The 12,803-nt window shown below is 50.3% G+C and overlaps 5 protein-coding genes across 5 annotated transcripts; 2 read left to right on the forward strand and 3 right to left on the reverse strand.

Moving 5' to 3' along the window:
* Positions 1–1,548: 1,548 nt before the first annotated feature.
* On the reverse strand, positions 1,549–1,935 carry EPUS_08046 (uncharacterized protein; the record flags this gene model as incomplete). Its single annotated transcript, XM_007789468.1, has 1 exon — positions 1,549–1,935. The coding sequence occupies one exon, from the start codon at positions 1,933–1,935 to the stop codon at positions 1,549–1,551; it is 387 nt and encodes a 128-aa protein (XP_007787658.1).
* Positions 1,936–2,854: 919 nt separating this feature from the next.
* EPUS_08047 (uncharacterized protein) lies at positions 2,855–4,883 on the forward strand (the record flags this gene model as incomplete). The annotated part of the gene is made up of 2 exons (XM_007789469.1): positions 2,855–3,218; positions 3,307–4,883. The coding sequence occupies 2 exons, from the start codon at positions 2,855–2,857 to the stop codon at positions 4,881–4,883; spliced, it is 1,941 nt and encodes a 646-aa protein (XP_007787659.1).
* A 558-nt stretch (positions 4,884–5,441) lies between these two features.
* Positions 5,442–6,712, reverse strand: EPUS_08048 (uncharacterized protein; the record flags this gene model as incomplete). Its single annotated transcript, XM_007789470.1, has 2 exons — positions 5,442–5,808; positions 5,907–6,712. The coding sequence occupies 2 exons, from the start codon at positions 6,710–6,712 to the stop codon at positions 5,442–5,444; spliced, it is 1,173 nt and encodes a 390-aa protein (XP_007787660.1).
* Positions 6,713–7,046: 334 nt separating this feature from the next.
* On the reverse strand, positions 7,047–10,061 carry EPUS_08049 (uncharacterized protein; the record flags this gene model as incomplete). The annotated part of the gene is made up of 1 exon (XM_007789471.1): positions 7,047–10,061. The coding sequence occupies one exon, from the start codon at positions 10,059–10,061 to the stop codon at positions 7,047–7,049; it is 3,015 nt and encodes a 1,004-aa protein (XP_007787661.1).
* A 928-nt stretch (positions 10,062–10,989) lies between these two features.
* EPUS_08050 (uncharacterized protein) lies at positions 10,990–11,529 on the forward strand (the record flags this gene model as incomplete). Its single annotated transcript, XM_007789472.1, has 1 exon — positions 10,990–11,529. The coding sequence occupies one exon, from the start codon at positions 10,990–10,992 to the stop codon at positions 11,527–11,529; it is 540 nt and encodes a 179-aa protein (XP_007787662.1).
* Between the last annotated feature and the right edge of the window lie 1,274 nt (positions 11,530–12,803).

Here is a 12,803-nt window from a genome sequence, read left to right on the forward strand (position 1 = left end):
TCAATATCAACCTCTCAAGGGGTCCTCCGCCGGCTACTCCTATCTACGAAAACGTAGATAACAGGGCTCAAGATACAGATATAGAGACCCTAGTTTCATCTGCTATAGCGCCAGCGTCAGCGCTACCCTTGCCAAGTAGCCCTATCCTACAGGCCAGAGATGAGGATGCCCGACTACTCGCCTTCATTCAGGCTCGAATCCGTGCTCGGCCTGCGCGCTGTGCTGCATTTAACTGTGCACAGGACCTGCTGATAAGTGCTGGCGTGGGTTTTTCGGATTTGGCTAGTTTGAGCAACGAAGAATGGAAGGATATTAGTATCGACGTTGGTATCAAGATGGATTTGCTAAAAAACGACAAAATATGGCATCTACAGCATCCGGAGGCCGTTGACGAGGTTGCGGAGCATCTCCTGAGGACGAGGTTGTAGAGCATCTCCTGAGTGAGCTTGATCTTGATATACCTGAGGAGAGCAGAGGCGAGGACGCTCTAAGCTCGTAGATAGAGGATAGTTGGCGTTGAGGAGTGTGTATAGACGTTAAGTAGTGTATTAAGTTTACATGTATTGTCTTTTATTTTGTATAGGAACACGTAAAAATTTAATTACTAGAGTATATTTAAGTTACTAGCGCATATATAAGCTCACAGAATTTAATTCCAAAATTTTGCTCAAATAGGAAATTTGTGCTAAGACTTAGGCTTGGCAGGATATTATAACTTAATACTATAAATTCTATCAAGATAGCAGTTTGCTTTTTGACAATTATAACTTAATCATAACAGCTACTACTACTTTTATACTATTAATTGATAGCTCTCTATCCGTACTATCTCTCTATAGCTTTATAGCGCCTTAAGCGTATTATAGGGCACATTAATAGTGGTTTCATCAACACGAAAATAACAATGGCAAAAGTAATTCTTTGTATGCTTCTTAACGTACAGTTGGTGGGCTTCATAAGGGGTAATTGTTGTAGTGGCATGTCCAAGGTCAAGATGTGAGGCGAGGCTCCACTCCAGAAGATAAGTGTAGCGATGAAATTGAGAAGGTAGCTTGTGCACGTTGGTATCATGGTATAACGTTGGTATCATGGTATAACGTAGTAGACCGCTGGTTCTGGGAACCTGTGAGAATGGTCGAAAACAATTCGGACGCAGTAAGTAGTTACTGTGAAACTGAAACTGAAGAAGACTGTGGCCCAGGATACGGATTCATCTTTATTAGTAATCTTTGAATAAATGCGTTAAATCTCTTGTGGTTGAAGCTGCTGTGGTATATCTCATAGTCGAGATAGCTGTTAATCCTTATAGCTGGCAAGATGCTCCATCTCCTTGAGCGCCCGTTTGGTACTGTTACTCTGCACGGTACGCCGCGTAGAGACCAACCTCTTTTATGGTCTTTTGTGCGCTCATGCGCAGCCGATTCGTCGACGAATATAGCCTCCTCAGCACGAACTTCACATATCTGAGCTCTATAGTAGTCTCGCAAGTCTTCATCTCGCTCAGCAGCTTGACGCTCAACCTACAAAGTAAGTCCGAATTTGTGCGAATTAGAGTGATACAGTACTAACAGCTTTCTGTGTGATCTTCTCCTTTGCCAGCGTTCGACAGACAGTTGATTTCGATACTTCTATATCATACTCCTCATCTAGAAACGCTACCATTTCGTCTAGATACGAGAGCTTCTTCTCCGAGCCGTTATCCAGAAGCCAATCAAGGAGGCCCTCAAGCGCCTCTGGAGTGATTTTTTGCGGCCTACCCATCTTCGCTTGAGGCGCTGGCCGTGGCTCTCCGAACGTATCAATATTCTGCCGGATTCGGCCCACAGTTGAAGCGTGGCATCGAAATCTATAAGCTATTTCTCGTGGTTCTACGCCTGTAGCAAGCAAAAGGGCCATTTCGTCGACGGTCGACTTCGAAAAGCGCAGTTTGCTCATCGCGAACTCAACACCAAGGGCCAGCAGTTGAGATAGGGCAAGAGAAGGGCGTCAGCGAGGTCTATGAGCAATTTCAAGCAATTTCTACGCGTTCTACGGCCCTAGGGAGCTATTCCTACATCTCACCGCAATTCTGCCCCGCGGCGCCAGCAATTCGAGGGTAGCGCCAAGGAATTGCAACACTTTCGCAATGCACAGTATCTAATTCAGTGCGCAGAGCGAGCATTTATACGTAGAGTTGCTATATCAAGCGAAATAGCGCGAAACACAGATACCAAAAATACATGCCTGGCTGAGTTAAAACACGTATCGATTCTGTAACAAAACGCTTGTGACACACGTAGCAAAATATCGCAAACTGTATTTTTGAGTTTAATATTATCCTACAGTAATTGCTCGAAGGTCGACAGAAGTATTAGCTCTCGCATTTAAGATCAGTATCATTACCATTGACATGTTTGTACCGTATCGAGATCACATTGAAAAGCGTCACCCACAGCAACAATTCAAACTGAATTCATTGCCTTTGCAATGACGCTTGATTTCTTAATTGAAGGGTCAAAGAGTATCGATGCAGGCAAATCCCAGCAGTACAGCAGAAGGTGCGCTGTTTATGCTCGGTTAGGTTATCATTTCTCTAACATCAAGACCTACCTACGGCGACTGCTGTGCACGGCATTGAGGGAACAGGCCGCAGACAGTGGTAGAAGATTACCACGCAGGATCTGATGGTAGGTATGTGTCTCATAATTCAGCGGGCATTGTCTTCCGGTCCAATGCAAGAACAATATCTACATTCCGGGAAGGGAAATGGCAAGATCCAACCAATCAAATGCCTTTCACAATCCACTTCTCTGATTCCTATGGTTTCTATCACCTATGCATATGTGTTGTTCTTCTTTGCTTCAGCTGTCAAGACATGAGCAGTTTTAGCATCCCTCTTCTTGTGAAACTCCTTCCCTTACTCATCTCTGCTTACGTCTACTGGCGCAAATTCCAACCTCCCAGATCACAAGGAAACCCTCTTCCGGGACCAGCAGGCCTCCCAATTATCGGCAACGCATTCCAGTTTCCTAAGAAGAATCCGTGGAAGCAGTTGAAAGTATGGGCTGATGAGTATGGACCAATATACCGGATCTCCGCTTTGGGGAAGACCTTCATTGTCCTGGGTTCGGAGGAAGTCTGCAACGACCTGTTACGAGCTAGAGGGGATATATATAGTGATAGACACTACATCACAGTTTTGAGAGACGAAATACACTTGCCGATCATCAAGTATGGAGGTGAGCACCCACAACTAGCACCGTTCTACTTCGAACCAAGTCCCAGTAATGACTGACACATGCTAATCGATTGCTTGATATGGAACAGATACATGGCGCCGCCAACGCAAATTCTTTCACTTTGCGCAACTCCAGTCACACGCCTCCAACCCACACTACATTGCCGCGTTGAATCAAAACGTCCGCCGAACTCTGGACGAATTCCTCGCCACATATTCCACCACCCCATCTCAAACCACAACAACCACCCCTTCCACAGCTACCGCTGCTCCTCCCCCAACTTTAGACCTCAAAACCTACTGGCACCACATCCTGGAAGCCTACATCTGCGGCGTCGTCTCCCAACTAGCTTACGGCTACGAAGTCAAATCCTCGTCAGAGAAGTACGTCAGAGACTGGGTGGGGTTTTACAACGAGTTCGAGAAAGCGGCTGAACCGGCAAGATATGCCGTCAATGCATGTCCGTGGTTGAGATTCGTTCCGCGTTGGCTGGGACCGTGGAAGGAGAGTGGGAAGGAGTATCTCCGGCGGGAGAGGGAGATGATCCATCGGATGTTCTTTGGGGTTGGGGAGAGGATGGGTAGTGCGCTCGCTGCGGAGAGGAATGTCAAGGGAGAGGAAAGTGGTTCTAACGGAGCTGTATCACTCAAGAACGATAGTGAAGGCAAGAAGACGAAACAAGAGGAGCCGTGGTCGATATCAAAACTCTACTTTCTCAACCCTTCCAAATGGACCAACACCAGCAGCACCACATCCCCACCCTCCTCACCTTCAACCACAGCGACATCCACAAGCCTAACCCCCCACGAGGCAGCCTACACCCTGGGCGCCTACATCGAAGCCTCCATGGCCGGCACGCCCGCAGCACTAAAACTCCTCTTCCAAGCCATGCTCTGGTACCCAGAATGGCAGTCCCGGATCTACGAAGAGATCTGCCAAGTGTGCGGTCGCGTCTCCTCCGACACAACTCAGCGCGAAACAGGAAGCGAGCAGTCTCCGCAACACCCATCTAGCCCTGGACGAGGTGATGAAGAAAAGAAGAAGCCACGAATGCCAGACCTCAGCGACATGCCACGCCTCCCCATCATCCGCGCCGTGCTCAAAGAGACGCTGCGCTGGCGGCCCACCCTCCCGGGCGGATTCCCCCACCGCCTCACGCGAGACGATCTCTACACACCCGCAACCCCAACAACAACAACGACGACAAAAACCCCCTACCTCTTGAAAAAGGGATCCCTCCTCCTCTGGCACCACTACACCCTAACCCGCAACGCCGTCACCTACCCGTCTCCCGAAGCATTCAACCCGACCCGCTTCCTCTCCCCAACCCTCTACCCGCAAACGACCCGGCTCCCGCTCTCTCTGGTCGTCAGGGCCTTCGGGTTCGGGCGGCGCGTGTGTCCCGGCACGCGCATGGCGGAGGACATGATGGTGCTGTGCGTGGCGTGGGTGGTGTGTGCGGCGGAGATTGGGCGGAAAGAGAAGACGCGAGGGAGAGGGGGGAGGGGTTGGATGCATTTGAGCATGTGCCCTGGGAGGAATATGACGCGGGGAGGCCGACGAGACCGAGCGGGTTTGAGTTCGTGCTGGTGGAGCGGGGCGGGTGGAGGGGGAGGTTGGAGTTGGAGGGGTGAGCGCGTTGGGACGTCTACTACTTTTTCTTAGGGAGGGAGAGGGGGGGGGGGAAGAGACGGGGAGGAGGCTGGAGGGGGGAAGCTGCTGGCATTCTTGCTACGACCAGCCGCAGTTGGGTTGGAGGAGGAAGCGAATTAAAATCAAGGCCGCATCACGATCGGAATTGACATGGAGGCAGATAGGCAGTTTGATGAGTATTAGCAGGCAGGGCGCGGGATCGGGTACGTTGCACAGACTTCGGCGAACAGGGTAAGGATAAACAGAGTCGCAGTAGAGCTGCCTTTCTTTGTAGCTAGACTTCGAAAGAGTGAGTTCTCAGCGTTCTCGCCGTAGATTCTCTTCGATTTCTTGAAGACTGAGAAACTATTGCACAAGTAGTAGCGCATCTGCCAGGATCACCACTCTCTGGACTTAGGCCACCGCTTTTGGGGTATCTTTGAAACTCCGAATCCAATGCCAATACCGAACCAGCGCTATGCATGTAAGCGCAGCGCCACGAGCAGATACTCCATCCGGCCAGCCTTGTAAATGGACTTTTGTCACCCGCTGAAGGTGATGCTTAGCCTAAAGCCGCCTGTTCATGGCAGCTCAAGACCCGTTTGCTTGTGTTTTCTTCATCTTCCAATCTCCCGTCCCGTTTTCCCTTTCATACCCTCCTGAATGCTCCATCAGACGATCCATCGCAGGCGCCAGCTCCGGTATCGCACTCTTGGTCTCTCGGGCGTACAACTCGGCGAATGTGCCAAACGCCTGCATCTTGCCGTTGAGCACTTGGTTGCCGCGTTGGACGTTCTCGACGAATTCGCGCGTGTAGATGTCAGGATTACGGCCGTTGGCGACGTAGTCGATGACTTCGGGTGGGATGAGAATTTCCCGGATGGTGGGAGCGGCGGGGTGGGTAGAATTATCTGCGGTGAGGTTGGAAAGTGCGGCGAGAGATCGGACGAAATCGATGCTGCGGCGGTCGGACTGTCAATATAATGGCACATACAAGGGACATATGTACTGATCATGGCGTGTGTTCAAACCCGCATAGAACCTAGGGCGACTCACTTTTTATTGAACAGGGGATCGTGAGACTCGGGTAGATAGCCATGAGTAATGCTGCCAATATCGTAGAGATTCTGGATGACATTTTTGAAATGATCTGGCCCTGTGTGATCAATATCATGGTACTGGTAAAAATCCTCCTTGGTCAAAATTGACTCACCATCGAGCACATCGTGTGGATTTTTGTCTTTGACGGGAGCCATTCCTGCCGATTCTCCTCCCTGAGGTGTTTCCGGCTGCTTTGCCGCTTCCGATTCAAGATTCCCTTCACCGGTCTCTTGCAACAACTTCCGCAGCTTCTCCGGTGAAACTTTCAGAGTCACTTTCCTCTCTGGGGCTGCATGCGCTTCTACAATCTCCCGCAGCTTGTGCGCAGGAACTTTCAGAACAACGACCTTAGACTGTGTATTGGAACTCGGCCCAGCGTAAGAACTGCTTGCTTGCTCTGCCACCAAACCGCCCGAACTCGGATCAAGAAAGTTCTTGTTGTTTCGCGTACTTCGTGCAGCGTTTTGGCGAGCAAGTGTCGCTAAGGGGGTGGTTTGAGAGGTCTCGTTGCGCGGAGAAGAATCGTAGGTGCTGTCGTCGTTCTGTGCTTGAGCTTGTGCTTGTGAGCCAGTATCGTCAGGGGTAGCAGCAACACCCTCGTCGACGGTGTTATGTTGTTGAGCCTTTCGACCCTTGCGTGGGCTTGTGCTTGTAGGCTTCTTTGGGGGACCTCTCTTGGGGGGCGGGGGGTCGAAGTCTCCATCGCGCTCACGGTTCCTTGCAGCCGTTGCAGCCGTTCCCCACTTCCTGCCTCTAGCCATTCTCGGAATCGGTCAGTGTGGGGAGACGACCCAGGGAGAAGAGAGTGGGGGCCGAAGAGTGAAATTCAAGGTTGGCGAGACTGAGAGATCAATTGTATTGAACTACTAGTATGGACAAAATGCTGAGAAGATGGTGAGACATTGCGCATAGACGCGGTGATGGAGTTGCAATGTTCCTGTGCCAGGCAGGCGCAGGTCGTCACTGCTCAACGGAAAAGCTACGATAGGGCAATATGCACATCTGACTCGGGCAGATTGCAGCAAAGGAAGGTGCTGGTATTCTCTCTTTATATTCTCTCATATTCTCTCACTACTCCGTACTGGCTGGCTTATTCTATACCTCCTTCGCCCGGATTGTAGCAACCTTGTCAATCTCTGTCTCGACCATTTCCAGACCAGACAGGCTGGGATATCGTTTGCTGAATGTGGCTTCCCAGTCATCAGCCGGACTGCTCGCCGAGATGTTGTTGACTGGACCAGCTTCTGCAGGCTGCTCAACTGTCTCACTCGTGCCCGTCCTCATATTCTTCGGCTTTGGTGGAGCAGCTGGTCTTATTGAGGCCCTCGGAGAAGTAAGATTCATAGGAGCAGTCGAAGGAAGACTAGCCGGTGAAGTGACGGTACGTAGAGGCTCCGACAAAGAGTTATCCACGTGAGGAGGCGACTGAACAGCAATATTCTGCATTGCATGATTTCGAGGCGCTTGCTTGACTGCCATGTTCTGTGGCGCTTCGAACTGACTCATCTGCGGAGAACCATTCGAATTAGTGTATCGCCCATAGCCAGCGGCTGTCTTGGTCGCTGGTCGATCATTTTCCTTCAACAGGGACTGGACCTTGTTTTGTATAGACAGAGCCCTTGTAGGATCTCGGCCTCGCTCTCCACCCTTCTCCGCCAATCTCTTTCGGTACTCGGCTGCCGCATTCGCCACTCTCTTCTCCTCAGCCGATAGTCTCCTTCGCTCGAGTTCACGGCGTGTTTCAGGAGATAGATCTTCAGTTTCGTCTAGACCATGTCGCTCCTCACTCAGATCAGTCGCTTCTGATCCAGCTATAGGGGTCAAGACGTTAATAGGATCTCGCGACGGAGACGTACTTCGACTTCTGTGGCTAGATCCACTGTTACCAGCCTCGAACTTTCTGAATGCATCACCGAATCTGCCAGCGAGGAGATTTTTGGTGCCAGATAATGATAGTGACGGGAGACTGCCGCGCTTCTTCTGCCCCGAGCCACTACTATGGCGCTTATGTCCTTTAAATGTCTTGTCTTCCTCCTCTTTCGCCCGCAGGAATTCCACATCTGAGGAAATATTTATATCGGACTCGACCGAAAGTAGAGGCGGGCTATCTTCGTGGGTAGGCCTCTCGGCCGTGCTGGTGGACGGCCTGCTTGATCTCTGGCCGCGATAGAAGTCCATTTTGGAAACAATGTTCATACTAGCAGGGCGCAATTTGGAGTTGGTAGACTTCGACCTGCTGACACCACTATCAACTTCCATCATAGTTGGCCGGGAGCCTTCAAGGGATGGTCTGGAGGAAGAGGGTGACTTTGGCTCAGCCAGTGCGACCTGCTGCAACTTCGCGGCATCCTGGCTGAGCAGATTAGGTAGCCTTGAACCAGCGTTGCTGACTCCTGACATTGGTCTACTGGCTTCCGATGACCGCGGTAGGCTTGAAGGACGTCTTGTATGGTTCGCTGGAGGAAATCGATGGATTGATTTGTCACCAGACGGAGGCGGTGGAGAGGGCGACGTCATTGTTCCTGTTGAAACCATCGACGGTCTGTGAGGGGCTGGGGATGCAATATCGTCTGGTAGCCGGGGCACGTCTTTGGTTTCGTATGACTTCCTCCCGTCGGCAACAACACGAGATGAAGGATTGATCACTGGAGGAACTGTCTTGGTAGGCTTCGGTGGTCCAGGCGAAGGAGGTCGTGCAAATGCTTCGTCTGCCAGAGCGTTTAGCACCCTCTGGGAGAGGTCTGCCTTCTCAGGCACAGGCCTGTCGGCGGCCGATGGTTCAAAATCAAACTGGTTGCTCTTCTCTGTGAGAAGTGAGAACTGGTCAAGGGTGGGGAAACGTGACGAAAGCTCATCTGCAGCACCCATTTTACCACCATCCAATGAAGAAAAAGGGTCGATTTCATCCATCATTCGTAACGGCGAGGGACTTGGTTGCGCTGACCCATGATGCGATGTCGCTTTGGTAGGTCTGCCTCTCCTCATAGGGGCAATATCAGGTAGTGCGGCCGGCTTCTTCTGTACCGGTGGAGACAGCATAGCACCAGGGGCTGAAGCAGCTATTCCAACTGAAGTAGGCGACTGGATGCTTTTTCGATTCTCTGACTGGCTTCGAGTTGTGTATATATCACGAATTGGATTCTCTTTTCCCTGCATTGAACAAGCTTGCTGCAGCACCTGGTAGATATTCGGTCGCTTGGCTGGATCCTCTTTCAGCATTGTTGCTATAAGCATCTTGAGCTGGTCCGAGAATGACGGATGCGCGGGATATTTGAAGCGTGCATTGAGGATAGCCATTTGTCCGACTTCTTCAAAAGGCGTAGTATAGTAACAGAGTTTGTATAAGAACACCCCCAGCGCCCAGACATCGCTCTTCTCGTCAATTGGTTGTTTTCGGTATACATCAATCATCTCTGGACTTCTATATTGTAGGGTCGTATGCCGCTGAATATCGTCCTCAATGAGCCGTCCCTCTGCAGCGGAAGATGCAGCTGGTCTTGGTGGAGCCGCAGAACCGAAATCACAGAGCTTGTATGTTGTCGAGGAGCCGGAGTTGGAAATCAGCACGTTCTCAACCTTCAAGTCTCTGTGCAGGAGAGGTGGTCGCAGGTAATGCATGCAGGCCACCCCTTCGGCCACGTCAGAGAAGATCTGTAGAACCTCTGGCTCTGTCAACCTATTCCGTAACCTTGTGTTCATAAAGTCGATCAACCCTCCTCCCGAGCAGTACTCCATCAGCAAGAAGACTTCGTATCCTCCCCCCTTCAATTGGGAAGCATGCGAGTCAATGTATCTGACGATATGTCGATGGCCCTTCAACTTCTTCATCGTCTCCACCTCTGTCCGCATATTCGCCAGATGTTCTTTGTCTGGCACAGCCACCCGCTTCAACACCGCCATATGGGAGCCATCAACGGGCTTGGGCAGGCGGGCAACGTAGACATGGGCGAAACCGCCCTCCGAGAGGTATTTCTCGATAACAACTCTATGGTTGCCCACCTGAACTTTCGTGCCCGGAGCAAAAGTGCCAAGAGGAGCTGCATTCGCATTGATCGGAGCAGGATGGCCAAACGGACCTCGGGGCGCTGCTTGAGGAACGAAGGCTGCCATGTTTGAGGGTGGAATTGACGATGCTGGCGGCTGGTCGGCTGTGAGCTACATAGCAGTGTTTACGGAGGGAATGCAAGTCGATGGAAATACTTTAAATGAGGCGACACGAATGGAAAATGCACCTCTGTTAGTGTGTCATATCTATCTTGATTGTTCGAGTGAGTACCTCAAGATATCCACAGTGTCTGGCCATGACGATCTCCTTGGCTTTGAGGCACAAGCACCAAATTAGGCTTAGAAGGCAACAGTTATGAACCAGCCGTTGTCAATGGATGAACATGCCAGATCTCCCATGACCTGAAGTGTCCTAGTGACCAGACGGCCCCGGACGCTCCGTCCTTACCCTGGACTGGGGCTGGACAATTGTTCATCTTTTGTTGTCAAATGCACCGCATTCTGTATGTTCTGATATGTTCTGATACTCTTACCAACCTAACAGAACTTGGCGAAGCCAAAGTAAAGCCAGTCGAGCCACAGCGTTACTGCCATAAGGGACTTGGACTCGAAACGCTAGCATCAGGTCATCCACGGAGAGCCATTTCCCAATCCCTTCCATTTTGAATTGGTCAATTAAATTATGGGTGAAAATTGTGGTCGTGTGAGAACGCCATTCACCATTTCTCGCTACCTAGCAAGCGGCGCGACCGGTCTCGTATTTGAAGTCAGTGATAAGATCGTGGTCAAGACCGTATGGAGATTCGAAAACAATGCTGGCAAGGATCATCGACAGGAGGCAGACAGTTTTGAGGGAATGAAAACCGAGAGTGCGATATACGACATTCTTTGCCGACCAAGGAACTGGCATCAGAATATAGTCCCTTGTTTTCTCAACACCCCCTTTTATCTATTTCTCGAAAGGCAGACACATGACCTTTACCATCATTTCAGCGAGAAAAGACCTATTTGAAGGGCAGGTCGATGTCGTTGGATGTGTCAGATATCTGCTGCTGCTTCCTGGCTTGAGCAGCTGCAGCTGATACATGGTGATCTTCGACCCATCAACATCTTACTGGACCATCGCAGCAATGTCAAACTGTGTGACTTTGACAACGCGTACCATTTCGGGGAATACATCGTCGGTGCACACCAACCTTACTACAAGATGAGCAAGCAAGGTCATTTCGGCAAAGCAGGGGTCGGAACCGAGCAGTTTGCTGTTGGATCTTGCTTTTACTTCATCCTCACGGGCGACGACCCAGATTTCTTATTAGATGCAGACGGTGAATACGCTAGTTGTTCTATTGACGGGTTTCTGATGTTCAACACTTTGCTGCAGAAGTGCTGGAACATGGAATATGCATCTGTCGCCGATCTGAAGACCGAGGTCGTTTCTAAGGTGGAAGAAGTGGAGCATCTTGAATTGGGGAAGGACAGCAAGATTATGGGAATGGAAGAGTTTAAGAACCGGGTCAAAGAGTGTAAAGATTACCTGGCACGCTGCAAACTTGATTTTGATGGAGATACTTGACCATCCACTATTGGCATCTTGTTCGAAGCTTCACAGCCTCAATCAATATCTGTAAGGATATGAGCGTGATCAGGGCGTCTCAGTCTCCCAGACAGAAGGCGCCTTTGAGCGGGACATACTCTACATTCAAAGCCATATGTGGTACCTGATGAATCGATGTGAGAATCGGACGTTTCTCATCCATACACAGGGGACTGTTCACCAGACTTTTCTCTACTTCAAGAATAAGCCTAATCACTATTGGGCAGACGACAGAGTAGTGCCGGCAGCAGTTTTGGTGACTCGCACTTTCCTCACGCCCAGCAGATTTTATGATAGATAAACGGCCTGTTCCAGGCTGTCTCTACAGTTCTATTGAGCCTGAAGGAACCATCAACATATCTCATGAAACTTCTTAACGAAAAACTGAGGTGAGACACCATGGGATCTCTGCTCTGGCCAGCCGAGAACGGTTTCTAATGCCCATCTTAGTGAAATGTGTCAGAAGACTTTTCCAAAGGGAGAAGTTCATGTGCCAACATGCATATAACAAAGATGCCAAGGTCATTCAATGCTCCGAAGCCGAGCAGCGACAGAGAGATTGTGATGCCTACATAGAAAACCACATCATTGGTCAAACAACCCAGAAGCCGGCCCTGCGATGCTTGTCTGAATGATGGAAGCTGGATACATGATGGACGAGCCTACCGAAAGCGCACCTGAGGTTCAGAGATACAGGCCAATTGGATGCAGACAGTCTATATAATAGTCTAGGGCAGTACGTGGTAAGCTCGGGGCAGACTTTTCTTTACGTGGCATTGAAGCCGTCCCAGGGGCTCTACAACTGTATTAGAAAGAAGTGATCGCTCACACCTACAATTTCAGTTGCCTGACACAATCAATTGACGACGACAGTCCCTACTCACATCTTCGGATGCGAACAAGAAGGCCTGGGATTGTGGTGGTTGCTCTGCCAGGCACAGATGAATCGATATTCTTTTCTCGCTCTGTCAAGCCAGCCCCTTTGTAGCGCCTCTCAGTAGAGAGCCGGCCCTCGCATTTCTTCTCCTTGGTTATTTACGTCACGTGTGTACAATTCTGAATGTATCCTACTTACCTCCCCCCCAAACCGGAGGGGAGAGGGATCTAAGTCAGCTTGTCCAAGTGTACTAGGGCAGATGAGAAATACCAGAATCTTGACGGGTTATTAATGCTAGAAGTACCATTGTGTCAACGGCGCTGCATGCTAATGTAGGAAGATTGTGCTTATCTTCGACTTACAACTAATGCGTCGG

The sequence above is a fragment of the Endocarpon pusillum genome (genome assembly GCF_000464535.1).
Source record: "Endocarpon pusillum Z07020 unplaced genomic scaffold scaffold112, whole genome shotgun sequence".
NCBI classification, from domain to species: Eukaryota; Fungi; Ascomycota; class Eurotiomycetes; order Verrucariales; family Verrucariaceae; genus Endocarpon; species Endocarpon pusillum.